We start from the raw sequence: 24,570 nt of genomic DNA on the forward strand, positions 1-24,570 counted from the left end.
ATGGATAACCAAAAATTACAAATGTGCCATATTTTTCGTGGACGGAGGGAGTATTATCTTATCGATAAACAGACTAAAAGGATAAAATGAGAAACATATTGTGCCGCATATGGAAACATAGTACTATAAAATATCAGCACTAGAAACATAGTACTCCCTCCGCCCCATAATAGGAGTCACTCTTATTGTGGGCACGAGTTTTAAGAAATGTAAGAATTGTATGTTGAAAAAGTTAGTAGAATATGAAACTCATTTTTTTATATTGGTTTTATAATTAAATGTGAGTGAAGTGAGGTAGTGAAATGTGAGATCTACTTACCAGAAATGGTAAAATTGAAGTGTGACTCTTGTTGTTGTACGAACCAAAATGACTATGACTCTTATTGTTGGATGGATGGAATATGGGGTAAGACCATATCTATGATAATAATTATTATTATTATTATTATAAGACAGGTTATTATTTGGGGTAGATTAGATCATAAGGCACTATCTTATGGATTTAATTCATTTAAGTCAATAGTAATAATTTTATAATCCAGACAAATCTCCAAATTTACATATTCACTCTTCGTTGAAGTTTTATTTTTAAATTAATTAGTCAATGAGGTTAATAATATTATTGATAGTATCTAAAAAATATTGTTAGGGTTGTAATTGCTTCTTAGTTTTGCTTTGCTTTTCTCTAATTTTGTAACCTATGATCGTGCATCAGCAGCCGTTTTATTTTAATCACGCCAGTCGCGATATAATCATATATTCATCTGACAAAATCTTCCTACTCTTTTTTTATCTATTTGTCTTTAGAAGCCCTGCTGGCCTAAGATTTTCAATTTTTAATATCTTAGATACAATAAGTAACTATTCAAATGTTAGAATCATCTTAAGAAATGACGTCCATGATTTAATTTAGGGGGAGACTTGCGCGAGTTTCACATCAATAATCATTTGAACTAATCTATGGACAAAGATGTTTCATACTCTATCTGTTCTATTTGGTTTGAGTGTTTCTTTCCATCACAAAGATTAAAAAATGAGTGTTTAGAAGTTAAATGGAGAAATTATACTCCTAATAAAATAAAAAAGTGAAATAAAGAATAAAGTACGAGAGAGAATAAAAATGTTGCTAAAAAAGGAAACAACTCGAAACGACTCAACTACTTTGAGACGATCCAAATGATTACGACTAAACTACCATTGGGCGGGGGTACCATATTTATGTTTACAAGTTTGTTACACGGGCAATTACAATACAAATGGGTAATTTATCTGTGAATTTTGGTCAAATTCTAATTTACGTTTTAAAACTGTCAGCAAAACATTGAACAACTGAATTTGTTTTAATATTACTGGTGAGACGTGGCATCTATAGTTTAATTTATGGACAAAGTTACTCGAATTGCAAATCAAACATTCCAACTAACATATGATATGGGCATATATTTTATTGTTAATACAGTTACTTACGAAGACGTGGTTGTGACAAGCACAATAATATAGGAGTATAAATTAATAATCAATACTAGTTTTCCATACTCTTTTATCTATAAAAACATCGAGATTCATACTTACTACACACACAATTACTAACAATGAAAACTCCATCGATCTTTTATCTTACATTAACTCTTGTTGCCATCTTATCTTATTCAGCTGCAACTTCTGCTGATAAACATGATGATTTTGTCAAATGCCTCAAACATGAATTCCACAACTACTCCTCAATTTCCAACCTTGTTTACACCCAAACCAACTCATCTTTCATTACAATCCTACAATCTTCCATCAAAAACCTTAGATTCTCAACACCAACCACACCTAAACCGCAAGTGATTATAACCCCAGACCACGAATCCCAAATCCCGCCTCTCATAGACTGCGCTAAGCAAAGTGGATTAGAGATCAGAACTCGAAGCGGAGGCCATGATTTCGAAGGACTATCCTACGTGGCGCAAGTCCCGTTCGTGATCATCGATTTGATCAATCTCAGCGAAATAACCGTCGACGTCGAGAATAAAACTGCATGGGTGGGAGGTGGCGCAACCATCGGTTCTTTATATTACAGGATCGCCCAGAAAACCCCGGTTCTCGGGTTTCCCGCCGGCATCTGCCCATCTGTGGGAGTCGGCGGGCACTTCAGCGGAGGCGGCTACGGCCCATTGCAGAGGAAATATGGCCTCGCGGCAGATAACGTCATCGATGCAAGAATCGTCGATGCCAGCGGCAGAATCCTGGACAGGAAATCAATGGGTGAGGATTTGTTCTGGGCCATCAGAGGCGGTGGAGGCGCCAGCTTCGGCGTGATTACTGCCTGGAAAGTGCAACTGGTAGATGTTCCAGAAACTGTCACTGTTTTCAGAGTTGACAGGACGCTGGAACAGAACGCGACTCGAATCCTCCACCGCTGGCAACACGTGGCTCCGGAGATGGACCGAGATTTGTTCATATGGGCCTTAGCAAGCAAGGTGAACACTACCATCACTGTGTCCTTCTCTTCACTGTTTCTCGGCGGCGCCGCGAATCTAATGGCGTTGATGCAAGAAAAGTTCCCGGAGCTAGGGGTAGTGAGGGAAGACTGCATCGAGACTAGCTGGGTCAAATCCACCCAATTCATGACCAGTTTTCCGATCGAAATACCGACGGAGATTCTGCTCAACAGAAGTCAGGCTGGCGGTGTGAGATACGACAAAATGAAATCAAACTACGTGCAGGAGCCCATTCCCGAGTCCGGCTTAGAAGGCGTGTGGAGATATTTGAATGAATTGGAAGGGAGGGAGAGGGTGGCTATCGTCTTTACTCCGTACGGCGGAAGAATGGCGGAGATCTCGGGTTCCGCCACTCCTTTTCCTCACAGAGCTGGCAATCTCTACGCCTTCAGTTTCTACGTTTCTTGGGGAGAAGAGAAGGATTCGGAGAGGTATATAAGCTGGTCGAGGAGGTTGTATGACTACGTCACTCCTTATGTCGCGGGATCTCCGAGGGCTTCGTATTACAACTACAGAGATCTCGACCTTGGAGTGAACAACGTTGTTGGAAAGACGAGCTATGCGCAAGCGAGTGTTTGGGGTAGGAAATATTTCGGCAACAATTTCGATCGTCTTGTTCGGGTGAAAGGCATGGTGGATCCACATAATTTCTTCAGGAACGAGCAAAGTATTGTTCCTAACTATATTTAGTCATCAAGATTGCAACACAGTGTTTATTTACAAGATTGATTGTGTTATTGAATAAGTATCTCACGTCTATTTAATCATTTGTACTATATATGTGTGTGCGAAATATATCTACTATTTTTCTCCTACTTTTCTCTAATATGTCTATATATTTTTCCACATATATATTTATTGCTCTACACAAGGGGACAACTCTATGCAATGCAATATTGGACTACATTTTGGGATTGTATTCCTGCGTCGAAAACGATCGACTTAATTATATCAATTGCATTAAAACATCTTACCGAAGTTGTGGGGTACAAATATACATTGGTATGGGAGAGTTCTGCCTTTAAAAGAAGCTTTTGCGTGAGCAATAGTGGACGAAACAAAAACGAAGATGTCAGCTTTAGTAACACAAACATTGGTGAGAATCCAATGCCCATAAACCTAAGGCTTCCTTCGCAAAGTCTGTCCACGAAGGGTGAGTCAGGGCATAAGATCATATCAAAAAGCATAGTCAATGGACAAAATGTGAATATATTATTCCTATATGCTAGGTTAGTTGATAGATGGTTGTCGATTCAAGAATGTAATGTGTCCATATTCTCTGTAGTATAATAAACTAAGTGATTTGGCAGAGATAAATTAAATTGCTGAAAAATTGTTTTGATGTTAATTAATTTGATCCTAGCTATCTTTTTTCCAATGCCACTGTAGTGTTAGTTGGCCAATTTCGAGGGATACCAACATACAAAATTTCATGTATTTACACACACAATTTATGAATTATCCAAAAAATAATATTAACAATTAATTCACGAGTATACAGATCATTAACCCTACATGAACACCAATTTTTAATTTATGAGTTAGTCTGGGATGTCGATCTAAATTAAGTAAAACCTGGAATTCAGGAATTGGTTGATGCTGAAAACACCATTTTAAAACACTTAATCAGAAGGCTGGGTGCATAATTGGAATTCTTTATAGTTAACTTCTTTAACACTCTATACATTGCTGTTACTGTCTCGTTATGATTCACATTTTATTTTATTCACCAAAGTCAACTTATACCTAACTTATACCTCCATAGTAATAGAGTCATTTTGTCATTTTGGTACGTTCCATAGTAATAGAGTCATTTCTCTTTTTAGTAAAAGTCAACACATTTTTCCATAACTACTTTTTTCTCTCTTACTTTTTTCTCTTTTCATCTCTCTACCTTTTTTTATCCACTTTATTCTTCTTTTACTTAATTTACCTAACATAATTTTTCTTAATCTTCGTGCCCAAAAAAAATGTCTCCATTACTGTAGAGCGGAAGGAGTATATAATATTATCACCAATTCAATTTGGGCTTTTAACCTAAATGTCTCAGCCCATTAAATGATGGGCTTAAATTTTCGCCTTCATTTTGTGCTTCTGTTAAATATACCACATATTATGCCATCCACTACGTTGACAGACTTGACATGTGAAGTGAGTCGTTTTTACTTTTAACTAAATGGAGTATTATTATTATTATCCCTTCGTTTATAAAAAATAGTCTTATTTTATTTTTTTAGAATATAAAAAAAAAAGTCTCATTTTCAAAATAGAAAAAGTTTTTTATATTTTATCTATTTTTTTTCCTCTCTTCCATACTCTACATATTTTTTCTTCATATCTCTCTTACTTTATCTATTTTTTCTCATTCTCCCTTACTTTACCTAATTTCTCACTAAAATCCATGCCGATCACAAATGAGATTATTTTTATCGATGGACGAAGTAAATAGCTCAGCTCTTTGAATGTATGAACTAGAATACTTTTTCGTCCCTCTATAAGCAAGTCACTTTTTTACCAATAAATAATATATTTTCTCTTTTATTTTTTTCTCTCTCATACTTTATTTTCTTTTTGCTATTCTATATTTTTATCTCTCATACTTTATTTTCTCTTCATTTAAACTTTTAAACATCAAAATTTTAAAATCTCATGCTCAAAAAAGTGCTTAGCTGGTGGAATAGAGTGAATATTAATACTACTACTATTATTTTTCGATTTATATTTTCAAATTATATACACGTGGTAGAGTAATACAGTCATGATTAATAAATTAATTAAATGAACACAACACGTTTCTGCACTTTCCAGACAACAATGTAACCAAATAGAATTTGGATACATTACTTAATCAAACTTACATACTCTAATATCGGTATCGTAATTATGTAATGTCGTATCGATCATAATCTTCTATATATACTGATCCCCTAAAAATAATTTATAAAATATATATTACCATTAAAATGTCTCGAATTCCGTGCAAGTCATCGATTCTTGACTTTTAATTTTTTGTTTAAGTTTTCACTTCATTAATATATACGTGCAAGAAAGTTCGATCAAGTAATATTGAAATTAAAAATATTAAAATAAGTTAAATACTTATTACTTAACCATAAATTGAACCAGACATCACTTTCTTGAAATGATCTTGTATTATATTTTTTGTTGAAATAGATACATATATAAGTAAAATAAATATATTAAGAACGATTACTCAAAATAAAATAAACATTATAAAAGGAACTGTTGAAGTCAAATATATCCATTGATCATTTTACATTGTGTATTAGTGTAAGTATTATTTTTTCTGGGGTGACTTTTTATATTTTCAACGATCTCTTTCATAACCCTTCTCTCTATTAAATATATTTTCAATTATTGGTGTATCTACGCCAGCAGTATAATTGACTATTACATTAGTCAACCAAGAATTTCATCTATTGTTTTTTAAAAATGAGAACCATCTCTATTAGTGGGAAAGTTAGGCACCAGGCGCCGTAGAATTTTACTTCCCATATTTTCTTTTAATTTTCACCAACCATATCCATAATACGTCGATGAAATAGTTTTGGTCATGCATAATTCAAGAAACAATCATAAATTGTACGAAAACTGCAATAATATCACAAGTTTAATCATCCAATGTTCTCTTCGGTGGAAATAAATGAAAACATATATTTTCACCTTTTACCAGAGTAAGAGAGAATTTTTTTTTTGTTTCCTCTAATTTAAGATAATACTATGACTATCATAAGTTATAACATATTGATATGATAATATGTTTCCATTTTTAATGTCCAAGTCCAATTTTAAAGGCTTCGAGTTCGAGTCCACTGTAACGCAGGCTTAAACTGAAACAAAAAGAGTGTGAATTGATGAAATATATTATGATCATCTTTTCTTATGATAAATTTAGATCGAAAAAGAACACAGCATATTAATCCTCTCCAAAAAAAGTGGGACCTTATTCCATTTTCGGAGTTGGATCCCTGCCATGAAGATGAAGAGAAGCACAATTGGAAATGTTATTCGTCACAATCAAATATTTTATTAAAAAAAACCTACAAATAGTAGTCAAGAAGATAAAGTAATCATTTTCAAACCCAAAAAATCAAAATAGCAGCTAATTTAGACATTTATTATAAGTTGATCGATATCTTATTCGATATTTTCCTTATATGCTGAAATCTACTAACATTTGTATACGTAAAAATGAGGATTATATGTTTGAAGTAAACAAATAATCATTCAAAAATTAACAATGCATTAATCAAGCCGATTGTCAGAGGTCGAATACGTTACCTTCTTTGAATATTTCAAGGTCAAATTATACATTATCTAATTATTATCCGATTTGCATCAAACGTGTCTTCCCACATACTTCAAATTTTCTCTATATAATTCGATCACAAACCCTTAATCACAACATCACATAATTTGCAAACATGAATTATTCAAGAATCACAATATCATTCTCTATCCTCTTCTCCCTCTTTTCCCTCTCATGGGCGAGCTCCAACTCCTCTTCCCACCATGCATTCATCCAATGCCTTGAAAACCACTCCGATCCATCCATTTCTTCACTCATTTACACTCCAAACAACTCTTCCTACTCATCCGTTCTCCAAAACTACATAAGAAACCTCCGCTTCAACGAATCCTTCACACCCAAACCCCAAATCATCATCACCGCAAACCAAATCTCCCACATTCAATCCGCCATTTTCTGCGGCAAAGCTCACGGAATGCAGATGAAGATCCGCAGCGGCGGCCACGACTACGAGGGCGTGTCGTACTGGTCCGACGACCCCACCTTCTTCGTCTTAGACATGTTCAATTTCCGGTCCGTCAACGTCTCCGTCGAAGACGAGTCGGCGTGGGTCGAGGTCGGGGCGACTCTCGGCGAAGTCTTCTACGGAATCGCCGAGAAAAGCCCGATCCACGGCTTCCCCGCCGGGGTCTGCCCCACCGTGGGTGTCGGCGGCCACTTCAGCGGCGGGGGCTACGGCAACATGATGCGGAAGTACGGCCTCTCGGTCGACAACATCGTCGACGCGACGATGGTCGACGTCCGCGGCCGCCTCCTCGACCGGAGGGCCATGGGGGAGGATCTCTTCTGGGCCATCACCGGTGGCGGGGGCTCCAGCTTCGGCGTCGTGGTGTCGTACAAAATCAAGATCGTGCCCGTCCCGGAAACCGTGACGGTTTTCCGGGTCGTGCGAGATTACGACGAAAATTTCGTCGACCTCGTCCACCGCTATCAGGAGATAGCGGCGGACGAGTTTCCCAAGGAATTGTTCCTTAGATTGACACTCAGTGTGGTCAATGGAACCAACAGGGCTACTTTCCGCGCGATGTACCTTGGGAACTCGCGCGATTTAGTAGCCCTGATCAACAACAGCTTTCCTGAAATGGGACTGTTGTTGTCAGACTGTCTGGAAATGAGTTGGGTCCAATCAGTACTTTTCTGGACAGACTTCCCCTCAGGAACTCCCGTTGCAGAGCTCCTGAGTAGGGTTCCGCAGTCTCTAACGTACCTAAAGAGAAAATCGGACTACCTGAAGAAACCCATTCCGAAACAAGCACTTGACCTCCTATTCAAGAAAATGGTCGAGTTGCGGACACCACAACTGACGTTCAATCCGTACGGCGGAAGAATGGCCGAGATTCCCGCGCCAGAGAAGCCGTTCCCCCACAGGGCAGGCAACATTGCAAAGCTGCAATACGCGACGAATTGGAACGAGGAAGGCGCAGAGGCTGCGGACCGGTACTTGACACAGACGAGGGAGTTGTACGAGTTTATGACTCCTTACGTCTCAATGGCGCCTAGGGAGGCTTTCTTGAACTACAGAGACCTCGACATCGGAATAAATCACAATGGGAAGAATAGCTATATGGAAGGGCTAGTGTACGGCGCGAGCTACTTCAAAGAGAATTTCAATAGGTTGGTGAAGGTGAAGACCAAAGTTGATAAGCATAATTTCTTTAGAAACGAACAAAGTATTCCAGTTTTCCCATGAAAAAAGTGATCAAATATAGTATACATGTGTGATTCAAATGAAATAGTATAGCTAGCTAGATTTGTGACTATGGAATTTGTAGAATGTGTACCATTTTACTTTTATTGATTACTAGTATATTTTATTTGTAATAGTATTAAAATTAAGTGCGAATTCGTTACCCCATAATTATCATCATGAAGTCTTAGCTGAGAGAAATTTTATTAAAATTTTCCATTTGAATATCGTAATTACTTATCCTTTCTAATAAATGTCTAATATGTGGAAATTTTTGTAGATAGTGAGATTGGGACATTTATGTGATTATATCATTATTATAGAGTGTAGAATATTGACAATAAGGGAAGAATTGAAGTCGTCTTTTAACCGAACTGAACTTGATACTTTATATAGTATGCTGTCACTTTAAAATAAACCAGAATTTTCGGTTTTAATTAGTAGATATAATGTTAGAATTAGGATGATCGATTTCATCTGTTCGCTTTGTTTCATCAGCCAGACCCAAATAATGTCTACTACCATAATGCCATTGGCCCTATATTTTAATTATTTATATCCTAACCAGTTATTTCGATGTATTTATATTTTCTTCTAATCTTCCCATCTTTCAATTTAACTTTCTCAAAAATAATTTCAATAAAATAGAGGCGTGCAAATAATTTATTTAATCAATAAATAATATTAAAGAATTTTATGTACTTATAAAAGACTAAAACCATGTATGAATATTAAAATTAGACAAAAATAGCTTACAAATAAGTTGAAACCGTCTAATTATCACAATTTTTATTTTATAAATAAATTCAAAATTAATGAGAGAAATGCATGAAAAAAAAAAGATTATTTTCTGTATTGCCTAGTTCGACTCACTCATGAAATTGGGTTAGGCCGGCCCAGCCCATTTACTAATGCCTCACGAACAATTAGTAATGGGCCTTGGCCATATTGTAAGGAAGTCTTCCACCACCGGCCCATGATGATTTGTTTGATGCTTTTGTCCACTTGCTTTTGTTCTCATTCATTAATTTTCATTAATATTATACGTGTTACTTTATAATCTAACTGCCAACGTTCTAATAATACAAAGAACCAAAGATAACAAACAAACCTAATTAATTAACAGACAAAATACATTTAAATTTGGAACCCCAAAACACACATTTCCACCACCATCAATGTTCTCATAAGTCATATCCAACTGAAGCCAATCTAAAAAAGAGAACGGAAATTTCGACAAATTAAATTTATTTCTAGCTATTTTCTCTATCGTATTCCTCTCGTGCCAAGACAATCACTCAAACCTCACGATTTGCTATAGAATTCCACTTCATACTATTGTAAACATGTAAGAAATGTCACACGGTGAATTTTGGCATACCACATCATCTTATCTAAGTGCCGGAATAATGTATTTGTCACTACACGAGTGAATTTTCATAAATGTTATCGTCCAATGAAATATTAGTAGTTTTTTCAATTATTTTTATTACTAAATAATTCTTATAATTCTAACTTATAAATACAACTATATATGAATATACTTAATTTCTAAACATTATCATCCAATGGAATGATAATAGTCATTCACATTCAATTAATTTTTTTTTATTTCTCATTCTTAAAATATTATTATAAAACGACTACATGTAATTAAATTTCTTAATGTTATTATCCAATGAAATAATTAAAATAGATATTCACATCCAATTAATTTTTATTACTAAATAATTATTAATATTTCAATTATTAAAACGAGTACATGCATATATAATTAACTTTTTAAAGTCATAATCCAATGAAATAATAATACTAGTCATTCACATCTAATTAACTTTTTATTACTAAATAATTATTAAAATTCCAAGTTATAAAAACGACTATATGCATATATAGTGTTATCATCCAACAAAATATGCAATAAAAATATTCGTTCTCATCCAATTATTTTTTATTAATTCATCTTTTGAGATTCTATGTTATAAAAACAACTGCATGCGTATATATTTAATTTCTAAACATTATCATCCAATTGAATACTAGAAGTCATTCACATCCAATTGTTTTCATTGCTAAATAATTCTTATAATTCTAAGTTATAAAAACGACTGTACATGTATAAACTTTATTTCTAAACGTTATCATCCAATGGAATAATATAGTCATTCACATCTAATTAATTTTTTAATTATTAAATCATTCTTGAAATTCAAAGTTATAAAAACGACTGCCTATAATTACTTTCTTCATTTTATCATCCAATGAAATAATAATAATAATAATAATAATAATAATAATAGTTATCTATATTCAATTATTATTATTATTATTATTATTATTATTATTATTATTATTATTATTATCATTAATAATAATTTATTATTATTATCATTATTAATAATAATAATAATAATAATAATAATAATAATAATAATTCACTTTCAATTTCTTAATTTCTTAATGTTATCATCCTAACAAATACCTTCTTGTATTATCTCATTTTTTTAATTCTTCTCGTCATGTGAGTTGTGTGTATATTAGTACAAAATATAATTGACGTGAATATATCATCTTCATATTATTTTTTCGGAATTGAAATTCATCCTCGGAGCATTGTTCGACTCATTCGTACATAATATTTCGTCTTCATCGTTGGATTCAAATATATTAGTACAAAATATAATTGATGTTAGCAATGAATATTATATTACTCAAATTTTTGAGGATTCAACCACTTTCTTAATAAATTTAAAAGTTCCAAATAATCTTATATATTTTTTTATGTTTATGGTACTTCTAGATACATTATTATATTGATTTGTTTATGATATGCATAAAACACAATTTGAAAATTGAAATTTGGATTAGCTCCATTTGTAATTTCCCTAAATAATGCGCCAGAATTTAATTATATTACACCAATGTAATTTGACCAAAATTTAATTATACCATATGCAATCAATGTAATTTGAGAGTGATATGACTTTACAAATATAATAAAAAGGTAATGTAGTAAGGAAATAATAGTTGATAAAAAAACTGGTTTAAATAAAAATCGGTTCAAAATTCAAGGGTATTTTGTATATATAATGTTTGTTAATTTATCTTTACTCCTTAAGAAATATGTATAAACGTTTATTAATACAAAAAAAAAATGTCAATGTTACGTAACAGGGTGAATGTCATTACTCATTAGCGACTTTTCTTCGTTTAGTGCAAATCATTTTCATAATACTTTTCCTTATATGAGACATTTCATCTTCATCCTCTAGAAAATTTATGACAATATCAAATTATACCTACTACGCTTCAATTTAATTAACTGCATTGATGCCTGTACAAAATAATTGATTTTTTTCGAATAACCTTTCAAAAACTACAAAATTTAATTTGCGGCGATGACATTTGGCAAGTGTAAATTTTATTTAAGATTACGCAATAAGATACATCACACAGCAACCATCCAACCACAGATTTGATAATACTTACAAAGGTTTGTTTGACTTTGGAAATTTTTTTCCCGAGTCAATGCCTAATTATATCACATAAAATAACTTCTTTTTTCCTTTCATACTAATGTTAAATTGTCAAAATATTATGAAATTCAATCAAATATTAAAATAGCCAATATATACGATTTGTTTGCAATCGGCAAAAAAAAGCTACATTCAATTTTTCGACTTCCAAATCAGATATAATTTCATCAAAATATTCGTCATATGTGATTATTACAAACAAAATCTAATTCCATCAAATATTTCATCAATTTGTCCTTATATTAATTACTCTTACTAGTCTATTATTTCAGTGAATTGCTCGAAATGCAAATTACTAGACATAAAAATGAGTCTTTTCCCCAATAGATTATTGGAAAAGTAAACCTACGTGAGTTTTCATTACATGATTCTTTGATAGTAGTAGACTAGTAGTAGTATAAATTATTACTCCACTTGAAGACCTAAATTATTCGTAATATCTTATTTTCCTATAATATAAACATCTGCAAAAGCCACTAATTATTCTCTACCCACTGCAGAGGCAAGAATACTTCACTGTATATTTTATTTACTATTCATAACACATTATCCATATTTATTTCTATTTTTAATTGCAAAGTGTAATTAAACGGCATAATATTTATCCCTACATAAATATCGGCAAAACCTCACATGCACAATTAATAAATTGGGTCCACTTTCTTATTTCTTCCTCCAATTATGCAATTAATCACCCTACACAAAAAGGCAAATATCTAAATTTAACATTTCAAATCATATTATACCCAAATTAGGCATGAAGAGATTAGGCAAAATTCAACACAATCGCACAAAATCCGACATGATTAAGTTAGTAAATTAAATTCTTGCATATAGTTGTATATATATGTGCACAATGCTAGAGTTCGTACCACATCAAAAATGAAGAGATTTTTCTTCTTCCTAAATTTCATTTTCGTCTGCACCTCCGCTCAAGATGTCTACGACCCGTTTGTCAAGTGCCTCTCCGACGCCAAAATCCCCAAAGCCGAAATCGAAAAAATAGCATACTCCCCAAACAGCCCCTCCTTCCCAACAGTCCTCCAAGCCTACATCCGAAACCGCCGCTTCAACGTCTCCACCACCCGCAAACCAAGCATCATCGTCACTCCCACAACGGAGCCCCAAATCAGCGCCGCCGTCGTCTGCGCCAAGACGCTCTCCATCCAGATCAAAATCCGCAGCGGCGGCCACGACTACGAGGGCATCTCCTACGTCTCCGCCGCCGCCTCGCCCTTCCTCATCCTCGACATGTTCGCCTTCCGCTCCATCGCCGTCGACGTCGCCGACGAGTCCGCCTGGGTCGGCGCCGGCGCCTACCTCGGCGAGCTCTACTACCGCATCTCCGAAAAGAGCAAGCTCCACGCCTTCCCCGCCGGCATCTGCCCCACCGTCGGCGTCGGCGGCCACGTCAGCGGCGCCGGCTACGGCAACCTGCTGCGCAAGCACGGCCTCACCGTCGACCACGTGGTCGACGCGAGGATCGCCGTCGCCGACGGACGGATCCTCGACCGAAAATCAATGGGCGAGGATCTGTTCTGGGCCATCCGCGGCGGGGGCGGGGCCAGCTTTGGAGTAATCATATCTTTTAAAATTAAACTGGTCCCCGTCCCCGCCGCAGTAACTGTTTTCCGTCTCGAGAAATATGAGACGGACAACAGAACAGATTCCGTTTTCCAATACCAACAGATCGTCGACAAAATCGACGACCGTCTCTTCATCAGAGTTCTCCTCCAGCCGGTAACACGTAACAAGAATAAAAGCGTCCGCGCCACCTTCATCGGGCTCTTCCTCGGCGGCGCCGATGAGCTCCTCCCAATCACAAATTCCCAATTCCCGAAATTAGGGCTCGAAAAATCGGATTGCAAAGAAATGACGTGGATTGAATCAGTCCTATTCTGGGGCAATTTCGACAACAAAACATCTCCGTCCGTGCTGCTGAACAGAAAGCCGGACAAAATCAACTTCCTGAAACGGAAATCGGATTACGTGAAAACCCCGATTTCCGTTTCAGATTTGGAAACAATCTTCAAAAAAATGGTGGAAATTGGGAAAGTGGGGCTTGTGTTCAACTCCTACGGCGGGAGGATGGCGGAGATCCCGGCGTCCGAAACGCCGTTTCCTCACCGCGCCGGGAATCTGTTCAAGGTCCAGTATTCGGTGAGCTGGGAGGACGAGGGGGAGGCGGCGGACAAGGACTACATCGAGCAGATAAGGGCGCTGTACAGTTTCATGGAGCCGTACGTTTCGAGTAATCCGAGGGAGGCTTACTTGAACTACAGAGATTTGGACATTGGAACCACCGACAACGGTAAGGACAGTTACAGTGACGGAAAAGTCTACGGCGTGAAGTATTTCAAGGGGAATTTTGATAGGCTGGTGAAAGTGAAGACGGCGGTTGACCCCGACAACTTTTTCAGGAATGAGCAGAGTATTCCGGTTTTGCCCTCGGCTGGAGGGAGGAAATCCGGGAAATAGAGGGGTAAAATTGGAAGAGCAGGTTATACAGTTATTGGTGATTTGGTGTTCTATTTTACAGTTGATATGGTGCAATTCGTTATAGAATTTTTTTGTACTTTCTATACATTGTACTTTTAAAAGCTTTAAAAATGAAATGAAATTAAATTAAATTAAATTATATAAGTTGGATATTTATGGTGATGATTTGAAGCAATTTTGTGGAACATAAGTTGTCCACGCCTTACGAGGTATGCTATGTGGGGTAGCTACAAAAATTAGGCATCTTTAATTTGAAGATGAGACACTTGCCTAAACACTGAGGATCGATTTCCTAATCTTAAAATGTCTAAGGATGGATGATTAGAGTCTACTTGTTGAAGAAATTTACATACGAATTTATTAATCTTTCCATTTATAAAAAAATTGTTTTATTTTATAATTTTTAAATATTCTTAAAAAATAATCTCATTTCTTAATAATTTTTTTTATTATACTTTTCACTTTTTCTCTCCTCTCTCATATTTTACCTCTTTTTCTTCTCTTCTCTCATAGGGCACGTTCACTTTACAAAAAATGCCAAAAACTACCAAGAAATGGGTTTAAATCTTTCATTTCTATTGTTTGCTTTACTAGAAACAATTCATTGAAGCCCGAGAATTGATAGTAAATCCACACTATTTATAAGAAATAGATCATATTTATTTCTTTCAAAATTGGTAAGATTTGATATCTTGTTTCAATTATGTGGGTCATGCCTACCCAAATCTTTACGGGCCTATTTCTGTAGAAATGAAATTGAACAAAGTGAACACGTATTTCTCGTTAAAACTCGCACCGTCCACAAATAAGACTATATTTTTTGGACTGATGAACTATTTCAGTTGATAATTCTAGTCTTAGTTTATTCAAAAATTAATTAGTACTAGTAGTGATTTTCGTCTATGTGTTGATCCAGTCAAACTTAAAGTGATATTACTGATCTCATTAATCAATGATATTATATACAATCAGTTTTAGCTAATTATGGGGGATTCACTCAAATTAGTCAGAAATAACTAAGTTGGCTTGCAAATCCCCTCTCCAAATAAGTTAGATTAAAAATCCATGAGATTTTAGGATCATAAAATCCTAATCTAGACTTTAAATAACAAAATTTTATATTTTACTGAAAAAAAAAGTTTGGACTTTGTCGATGCATGGCTATGAGAAAAAAAGTTTGAACTTTGTGATGCAGGGCTAGATATAATTGGTTCACCTTGACTGGATTTAATTAATTGACTGGATTTAATTAATTGTACCAAATTTTCTCGAGAACGTGATTAGTCTTATCAAATATCTTAAAACAAGTTATTCAATATAAGGGACGTGACTTAATATGGTAGCTAAGAAGAAACTAAGAAAGTTGACTGTTTATTATAATGCCAAATTGCTAATAGTGTATTACTCATTACTAAATTGGTTAGCAAAATTCTTTTGTTAATATATATGTGATCCGTGATCATGATTATTAATTAGGTTAATCTTAAATATTAGCACTTGTCCTTTTTCAAAAGGTATCATGGAATAAACTCTTTACATGTTTTTCAAATGTACAAGGGCCTACATAAATCACGAATCATTCTCATCATGTGAACTATATAAACAACAAGAAAATTTCAATGCTTATACGCAACAAGAAAAACTTCAATTATTGTGACACCATATTAAAAGAATCTCACTAGTGTATTGATATAGAATTTAATTAGGGTTTCATTGGTATCCTCTTCATGTATCAAGCACGCTTCAATAAATGATATTGTATCTAGCCAAATAAAATGTGAAAATTAACGCGTGCTTCCTACAGTGTTGGGTGACTGCAGGTCCAACCATGTTTAGGGCTGGGCCATATAAATGTGTATGGTTTGTAATACTAAAATGCTATACATATTTGGTCCAATATATAGTTGACTACTTGACTACATGTATGATCAATGTAAGTTAAGAATATTGATGCAAAGGTAAAAAACATTATGGACATGAAAGCAACTGCGATCTAAGGAGGCGTCGCATCAAGTTCCGGCTTCATTCCTCCGGGTGTGACAGTGCTTGGCATTGTGGAAACTCTAGAACATGATGTGATCCACAGAAGTGAAACCATACTTTCTTGGTGAAGTAAATTATGTGCATTTACAAATTTCCAAATAATGGAACTTGGCTCGCAGAAGAATATACAAGGAATATATTGAGCAATAACATAATTAAAATCGAACTTCGATCTTCTTATTGTGAGGAATGAGATGTCCATTTTTTAACTAAATTATGTAATCAGATTTTGAAGAGAAAGTTGGTATATGAGTACAAGACTCTCGTGGTATAAATCTTTTTTTTCTAGGGATTATCACTCATATAAGACCTGCTTGGCATAGCAATTAATTCAACAATTCCCTCTTTTGTAAAGTAGAGTTTGAGCCTCTATAACTATGAATTATTTAGGTAGTATGCATGAGCATTAATGTTCTTAAACGTGTGCATCATTTTTTATATGTGCATTTACAATTTAACGAGCATGATTCTATTAAATCAATAGTATTAGTACATTATACGCAAATAAATTAAGCCAACACAGCATTATCCAATATGGCCATTAATAAGCCCATTTTCAGTAAAAAAAATTCAGAAGGATCCATTAAAGATTAATGTTTCATGGACTCATATATAGTTATATACTAGGCCTGTAAGGCATAACCAAGATATATTTATGAGTTCAACACTTCAAATATATATACTCCTACTAAATTACTTTCATTCTCATAAAGACACATGTAGGCAACTGTGTCAATTTTTTTAAGTGTCATTGGGTAAATCGGCTTACATGATGCTAGTAAATATATTACGAGGATTTCCTTATAATATGGAGTACATGGAAGAGAAACAAATAAATTCAAAGGATGAGTGATCGAACTTTTCGTGTAAGGAGGAGCGATGATTATAGATTGTAGAGTGGGTTGTGCGTTCAGATAGATAATTAGTCTTTTATTCATGTATATATAAATCACATTTTTTATTTTACATGAGTTGTTTGTTTATTACTCCATTCAAGTCGAATAGAATGTCCGTTTATCTAGCACGGGTTTTAAGAAATATTAAGAAAAGTGGGTGGAAGAAAGTTAGTGGAATAGGGGTCCCACTTGTATATATTAGTTTTAAATTATATGTGAGTGGAATGAGTTAGTGAAATGTGGGGTCTCTTTACCATTTATGGTAATTATGAACCGGGACTCCTATTCGTGGACTGACCAAAATGGAAAAACGGGACTCTTATTCGTGGACGGAGGGAGTATAAGATATACGTCAGAGGGGTTGGGTGTGACACAAGTGGGACTGGGCTGGGCCTAGGGCGGGGCGGACTTTATTTGATTTTTTTTATTTATGTAGATTAAAGAGATTCTAAAAGTATTATGTCTCACTTACACGAAATCAAAATTGAAATAATGATTAAGTTCATTTACTGACTTAGTACTAATATCATTTTTCATTCTTTACTAAATGAAGAACCACATTTGTAAATAGATGATGATATATAAGTTATTCTATGAAATAACTAATAAATTTTAAAATCCTACTCTATAGTTATTTATTAGAGATTGAGGTTTGAATATCAAAGCTATGAGTAGTAGTTTTAAAAATAAACCTCACAGTCATCCTTTATACATCTTAGACAAAAATAAATATAAGAAAAAAATTGTATACCGTCAATATGGAATATTGCATTCATGTGGATTTAGTTGAGAACTTGGGTATATATTAAATCTATTCAGTGAAATCTTATAAAATTAGAACAATACATAAAATATTAGAATGACTCATGCACAAGATTACATGCATAAATCGGGAAATATATTATTATTAATGATTAATTACATTAAAAATATAAATTATATAAGGTGGGCTGGTCTTGGGCCTGGGCCGGGCCTGGATTTACAAAATGGCCCACATGGAGCCCATTTCAACTATTGAGCCCAGTCCAGGCCCACTCCGTTTCATAGATGGGCAGGGCCTGGGCTGAGTTGGGCCGGGCCAGTTGACAACTCTAGGTTCGAGCTATCACAAAGATAAAAATAAGAACAGCAATCATTTCATTAATTAGGGACCTAAAATAGTTTACTACTAATAATTTTAATTCTTGGGACTAATCTCTAAAAAAGTACTACTAAGTAGAAGTAATTTTTTATATATGACTAATTTGGTTTACAACACTATTTTGCACTAAACTATGACAAGAAATGCATTAAACTAAGTGGGATTTGTCTGATAAAAGTGGGCATGATAATACAGGGGCAAACACTTCATTGCCAAGTTTCAATTTTCAAAGTGGGCATAAGTTTCTGAAAAAATCTATTGAGATTAACAAAATTATTTAGTCGTTTGTAGTGGCAAATAAAATGATTTAGACAATCTAAAACAAACCTCAAATCTAAAAGCTCATTGTGGCCAACAAATTCTTTGCAACTAGGCCATAAATGTCCAAATCTTGTACATAACCATCAAGCATAGAGACCATCAAAATCCATATATACTCCCCTCTTTCTTTTATAACAAAACCAAGCAAACATGATATCTCCTAACTCAATCCTTCTCATACTAAACCTAGCAATTCTTGCACTATCTCTGCCTGCATCCTCCCAAACCATCCCAGACAAATTCTACCAATGCATCACTCTCAATTCCGAGCTCTCCATCCCATTCTCTGCCGCCTTCTTCGCCCCCGGCAACGCCTCGTTCGCCCCTCTCCTACAATCCTCCGCGCAGAATTTCCGATGCCTGGTCTCCACCGTGCCCAAACCTACGCTCATCTTCACCCCCTACACCGAGAACCACGTCCAAGTCGCTGTCACTTGCGCCAAGGACCTCGGCATCCTTCTCCGGGTCCGTAGCGGGGGCCACGACTACGAGTGCCTCTCCTACATCTCCACCACGGCGGACGAGCCCTTCATCGTCCTCGACCTGTCAAAGCTCCGCTCCATCACTGTCGACCTTACGAGCAACAGCACATGGGCCCAGGCCGGCGCCACTATGGGGGAACTCTACTACAGGATCTCCCAGAGGAGCAAGACCCACGGCTACGCGGCCGGCCTGTGCACTAGCCTCGGCATAGGCGGCCACATCACCGGCGGCGCCTACGGCACCATGATGCGGAAATACGGCCTCGGAGCCGACAACGTGATCGACGCAAGAATAGTCGACGCCAGCGGTAGAATCCTCGACCGGGCGTCTATGGGCGAGGACCTCTTCTGGGCCATCCGAGGTGGCGGAGGCGCCAGCTACGGCATCATCCTCGCCTGGAAGGTCAAGCTCGTCCTGGTCCCGGAAACTGTCACGGTCTTCTCTATTCCCAAGACCCTCGAGCAAGGCGCCACGAAGATTCTCTACAAATGGCAACAAATCGCAGACAAAGTCGACGAAGATCTCTTCATGAGAGTCATCATACGGAAGGTGCAGAGTGCCGGGAAAGACGATCGCACGGTCCAAACTCTCTACAACGCCGTCTTCCTCGGAAGATCCGACAGATTGCTCCAGGTGATGCAACAGAGCTTCCCGGAATTGGGACTAACCGAGAAAGACTGCACGGAAATGAGCTGGATTCAATCCGTGCTCTACATTGGAGGCTTTCCGAGAAACGCGCAACCCGAGATTCTCCTACAGGGGATATCTCTCTCCAAAAGCTACTTCAAAGCCAAGTCAGACTTCATCAGAACTCCCATACCTGAAGATGGGCTGCTAGGGCTGTGGAAGAAGATGCTTGAAGAAGATATCCCATTTATAATCTTCAACCCTTACGGAGGGATGATGGCCAATATTCCGGAATCCGAGATTCCATTCCCGCACAGGAAGGGCGTGATATTCATGATCCAGTACATGAGCATCTGGACAGACGATAAGCCAGAGACGGCAGCGAAGCATGTGGATTGGATCAGGAGGCTGTACAACTACATGGCCTCGTACGCCTCCACGTTCCCCAGAGAGGCGTACGTCAACTACAGAGATCTTGATCTGGGAATGAACAAGAACAGATCGAGTTTCATACAGGCGAACTCATGGGGCACGAGGTATTTCAAGGACAATTTCAACAGACTTGTGAAGGTGAAGACTAAAGTTGATCCTGGTAATTTCTTCAGACATGAGCAGAGCATTCCAACTCTGCCATTGATGAACCATGGTGGAGAGAACAGCATGATGCACTAACAAATCTCTATGCTTAGTAATGTAAAAGTTTGACAAGATATGCTATGTTTATTAGTATAAGTGATGTGTTTCAGATTTCACTTTGCAATAAAAACTTGAAATTGAATAGATTGAAAAAAAATGTACATATTGATAATACCAGTTCCTAAACAAGTTAGCTAAGAAGGGGGAACTCCATCTAAACACAAAATCCATAACAATTTATACAGTTGGACACACAAGTTGCTAAGGAGGCACGACGTACATTTTAAAGCTGGACGAACCAAACTGTGGATGCAAAAAGCTCTTTTTTTTAGAAGGCATTTTTGGTAGCTAATATGACTAAAGAAAGAATCTAAAACAAAAAATTATCTACTCTTCCCTTCGACTTTTGATGGGGGTAGAGTTCCAAAGACCTTGTCCCAGAACGAGGAAGTAATGCCATAACCCTTATCCTGGATGCGAAAGTGGTGGTTTAGATGATATTTCTGCACAAGGAGAAAGGAGAGTGGCGTTATTGTCTCTCTTTGGAAAAACGGCCTATTTGGTCGAAAGAGAGGTACAATTATTCTTTCCTATGTTTACAAGAACAAGGATGAGGACAGCCAAAACGGAACAGAACTCTAACAGATAAGCATTACTATTTACCTTGAGGTTTTTTGGATATTCACTGGTGGGCTGCCCGTGGTGCACGTAGTAATGAGTAACATCATACATCACGTATCCCAGAAGTCCACCAGCAAATAAAGCAGGAGCAGTGGTGGGAGTAGCCAACAATTTAACTAAGTTCCATAACTGCAATTGGTATTGGTAACAGGTTGAAAATTAGAACTCGAGGCTTTCATAATTTGCAAGAGAAAGTAGCAATATCAGCAAGTAATGTTGATTTTGAGTTAAATTGCATTATGAAGAAGGACACGATCATAAGTAGAGAAGCATTGGCTGGAAAAAAGAGTGTATCATTCTTTAAAGGAAAAAAAATGCAAGAGAGGCATTAATAAGAAACATACTGGATATAAAAGAACTGCAGTGGCAGCAGGTGGGAAAACGAGGCGCAGACCATCCATAGGGTGCTTATGATGACAGCCGTGCAGTAGATAATGAAGTGTGTTACCCCTGCAAGTTGTTAAAATTTTGGATGTGTTTGGTAAAGACAAGATTATACAAATTGAGATGCACAAAGACTGTTCGAACACACAGAGACTATTAGTTGGAAAAAGGTGTGAGGAAACTCACAAATAACTCTTCGTCTCAATGTGGAAAAGGAATCGATGTAGCGAATATTCCATCAATGTCCAGGTAAAAATGCCAAATGCTACCCATAATGCCACATCAAGAATTGTACGACCCATGTAAATGGACATTGAGAGAAACCAACCGACTACCGGGAGCCAAATAACAGGAATGTACCACCATTTATTCTTCGTCAAAAACTGTTCAAAGAAAAGAGTAACTGATGTAGCCCAGAGATGACTCCCCAAGAAACTATTGAAAACAATTTTGTAGCTATAACATTATTTTTCTAAGTGATTGGCTGCACATCAATACCTCCACGACGTCATTTCCAAAAAATCGAGGGCTTTCTTTGCATACAATTGGCTGGTGAATCCACTCCTGATAATCTTCACCAAGATGGCCGACCTATGAAAGTTCAGACAAATAGATTAGAAACAAGAAGAACGAGATGACTGAATGAGTTATGAGACTAGGTTGATGGAAGAGAAAAAAAGAAAGGTTTTACTATGCTTTATGCAAAAAGTGGAAAAGTTTCAGTTTTCAGAAACACGAATAAAACCAGCGCATTTTACCTGGAAAACAAGGGGTTTGTTTAAGTCAACAGTAAATCCCTGCGCCACCATCTCCGTTCACGTAAACTTAAGTCTGTGACTCTGTGCAGAGTAGATTATAAGAAAAAAACTTGGCTGAAATTAAAATTTCCACTAAAGCAAGCCATATGAACACATTATATAACAAGTATTGATACTGAGTCATTCTCCATAAACTACAAGAATGCTCACAAGTAATCAAAAGAACATTTTTTCAGTTAGAACATCATGTAAATTTATCACCGAAATCCACAAATCTCGTGATGGGAAGCTACTCACATAACCAGAATTCAAGAGCTCCAAGTGAGCAACTTAAATCATTATATTGAAGCACATTCAAGAATACTAACCTGTCTACTGTGCAACTTCCAGAAAAGCAAAAGAAAATGTGAATAAAAACTATCCAAAAGATATTTTCCACAACTTATGAAGATACAAATTCAACTAATTAATGACAATTAATAAGCTACACGCCTAATGCATATAGCCCATTAAAATTGATCAAACAAGGCAGCTGCACCCAAGTGTTAAAGTCAATTATCTTACCCCTGTTGATTTCACCCTTTCACAATGAAGAAGAATCTTTTGGCATTGTAGTTAAAGCAAAATTAAAGAGAGGGTCCTAATTTTCAAGAGCTATATCTTATCAAAAGAAGGCCTAAGATGTATTAAGATATAAAAATTCAAACTTTATTAGCATTCACATGCTTCTTGAGAGGGATACCTAACGCAATATATTAAATTTATATTTATTGAAAATTCAAACTGAGCCATCGCCATCAAGTATAATCCATAAACAGAAAACCCAAAACAGCAGCAATTGTTCAGCAAAAAAAATAAAATCAAAGATCCATATCCAAAAAAGAAACAAACTTTACTTTTAAGCGGAGAGTTTAAACAACCCCACACTCTCCTGGCCGCCTGCAGCAGTGTCGCAGTTGAACTGCGAATAAAGCGTGAAGTGGATGAAGGAAAGAGTGAAGGAGGCTGGGAATTGGATTCTCCATAAATAAATGAATAAAATTTATAAATAAAATGGGGAGAGAAGATCGTGGCCGCCGATATTCCGACAGCCTGTGATGCTGACTCTCTAATTTCTTAATTAAGGAAAAAAAATCTTAATAATTATTTGACTATATTTGGTAGTCGTCGTTGTGTTTAATTAATTTATTTATTTAATTATCTACGATCTTCACTTAAACTGCCATTCATGTAATCGCCATTGATATTTTGATAATGATAATAAATTCAATAAATATATATCGCTAGGGTCATATTCTAATTCTAATTAATTAAATACGGATTATATATTGCCATATGAAAATATTCTAATAAAAATTTCTCTTATGCTAATTAATTCAATATATATTTCCATATGAAAATATTCCAATAAAAATCTTTCTTATTTAAAAATTAAGAAATAATTTTCACTGCAAATATGATAACTTAATAAAACTTTTTTTTTGGTAATAACTTTATAGAACATTTTACTTTCAAGTTCTCACAATAACAAAAGTTCAATTTTAACACACTAATATTGTTGTACGTATACGGTATATGTAATTAATTAATTTAAAAGAAAATCATGTTCGGATGCAATCGTGTGATAGTATTAAATTTTACTAAAATATGTAGTGTATTTTTTATTTTTTATGACATGATTATTAGTTTCATATTTTTTTATAAAATATGTACACATACATATTAAGACACTTGAATACTTTAGACTTTTACAGCTTTACTTATATAATTGTGGCATTAATTTCATTTTCATATGCTACCAATAATACATAATTTCATCATTACTACCGAAAAAAAATCTGGATTTATAAAATTTTACTTATGATCAGTTATTCATCGAATCAATAGGTATTTCCTTGTGAAATCGTGTTATTTAAATAACTATACAACAACCAATGAATATAACAAAAAAACATATAGATGTTGATTTAATGATTTTAGTACTGCTCGATTCAATAAAGTACTACTCATTAATGTCGCAGGGTTTATTACGAAAATATTATTATGATTTAGAACATCAATA

At 35.6% G+C, this 24,570-nt stretch overlaps 5 protein-coding genes across 7 annotated transcripts; 4 read left to right on the plus strand and 1 right to left on the minus strand.

Moving 5' to 3' along the window:
• The first annotated feature begins 1,592 nt into the window (after positions 1–1,592).
• Positions 1,593–3,301, plus strand: LOC125204919 (berberine bridge enzyme-like 8). The gene has a single exon (XM_048103693.1). The coding sequence runs from the start codon at positions 1,593–1,595 to the stop codon at positions 3,174–3,176; it is 1,584 nt and encodes a 527-aa protein (XP_047959650.1). The 3' UTR covers positions 3,177–3,301.
• Positions 3,302–6,930: 3,629 nt separating this feature from the next.
• LOC125204925 (berberine bridge enzyme-like 8) lies at positions 6,931–8,637 on the plus strand. Its single transcript, XM_048103699.1, has one exon. The coding sequence runs from the start codon at positions 6,932–6,934 to the stop codon at positions 8,504–8,506; it is 1,575 nt and encodes a 524-aa protein (XP_047959656.1). The 5' UTR covers position 6,931; the 3' UTR covers positions 8,507–8,637.
• A 4,272-nt stretch (positions 8,638–12,909) lies between these two features.
• On the plus strand, positions 12,910–14,674 carry LOC125203494 (berberine bridge enzyme-like 21). The gene has a single exon (XM_048101846.1). The coding sequence runs from the start codon at positions 12,922–12,924 to the stop codon at positions 14,515–14,517; it is 1,596 nt and encodes a 531-aa protein (XP_047957803.1). The 5' UTR covers positions 12,910–12,921; the 3' UTR covers positions 14,518–14,674.
• Positions 14,675–19,045: 4,371 nt separating this feature from the next.
• On the plus strand, positions 19,046–20,796 carry LOC125208425 (berberine bridge enzyme-like 15). Its single transcript, XM_048108032.1, has one exon. It carries the CDS (start codon positions 19,090–19,092, stop codon positions 20,719–20,721), a length of 1,632 nt encoding a protein of 543 aa, XP_047963989.1. The 5' UTR covers positions 19,046–19,089; the 3' UTR covers positions 20,722–20,796.
• A 6-nt stretch (positions 20,797–20,802) lies between these two features.
• Positions 20,803–23,510, minus strand: LOC125208427 (dihydroceramide fatty acyl 2-hydroxylase FAH2-like). 3 transcript variants are annotated; one of them, XM_048108033.1, is made up of 7 exons: positions 23,405–23,510; positions 22,509–22,589; positions 22,249–22,341; positions 21,937–22,133; positions 21,711–21,816; positions 21,349–21,495; positions 20,803–21,188 (listed from the first exon to the last, which is right to left on the minus strand). In XM_048108033.1, exons 2-7 carry the CDS (start codon positions 22,557–22,559, stop codon positions 21,069–21,071), a joined length of 714 nt encoding a protein of 237 aa, XP_047963990.1. In that variant the 5' UTR covers positions 22,560–22,589; positions 23,405–23,510; the 3' UTR covers positions 20,803–21,068. The 3 variants fall into 3 exon arrangements, with proteins under 3 accessions (XP_047963990.1, XP_047963991.1, XP_047963992.1); XM_048108034.1 differs by lacking the exon at positions 23,405–23,510 and adding an exon at positions 23,073–23,208; XM_048108035.1 differs by lacking the exon at positions 23,405–23,510 and adding an exon at positions 22,877–22,895.
• Between the last annotated feature and the right edge of the window lie 1,060 nt (positions 23,511–24,570).

Source organism: Salvia hispanica, chromosome 2 (assembly GCF_023119035.1).
Source record: "Salvia hispanica cultivar TCC Black 2014 chromosome 2, UniMelb_Shisp_WGS_1.0, whole genome shotgun sequence".
NCBI classification, from domain to species: Eukaryota; Viridiplantae; Streptophyta; class Magnoliopsida; order Lamiales; family Lamiaceae; genus Salvia; species Salvia hispanica.

What these genes read in the sequence shown, in the direction of transcription:
- LOC125204919 (XM_048103693.1), top strand. Translation starts at nt 1,593, where the DNA reads ATGAAAACTCCATCGATCTTTTATCTTACATTAACTCTTGTTGCCATC.
- LOC125204925 (XM_048103699.1), top strand. Translation starts at nt 6,932, where the DNA reads ATGAATTATTCAAGAATCACAATATCATTCTCTATCCTCTTCTCCCTC.
- LOC125203494 (XM_048101846.1), top strand. Translation starts at nt 12,922, where the DNA reads ATGAAGAGATTTTTCTTCTTCCTAAATTTCATTTTCGTCTGCACCTCC.
- LOC125208425 (XM_048108032.1), top strand. Translation starts at nt 19,090, where the DNA reads ATGATATCTCCTAACTCAATCCTTCTCATACTAAACCTAGCAATTCTT.
- LOC125208427 (XM_048108033.1), bottom strand. Translation starts at nt 22,559, where the DNA reads ATGGTGGCGCAGGGATTTACTGTTGACTTAAACAAACCCCTTGTTTTC. An exon ending in TTGGAAATGACGTCGTGGAG is followed by an intron (nt 22,134 to 22,248) that starts GTATTGATGTGC and finishes TTCTTTGAACAG; the next exon opens with TTTTTGACGAAGAATAAATG. An exon ending in AATATCCAAAAAACCTCAAG is followed by an intron (nt 21,189 to 21,348) that starts GTAAATAGTAAT and finishes CTCCTTGTGCAG; the next exon opens with AAATATCATCTAAACCACCA.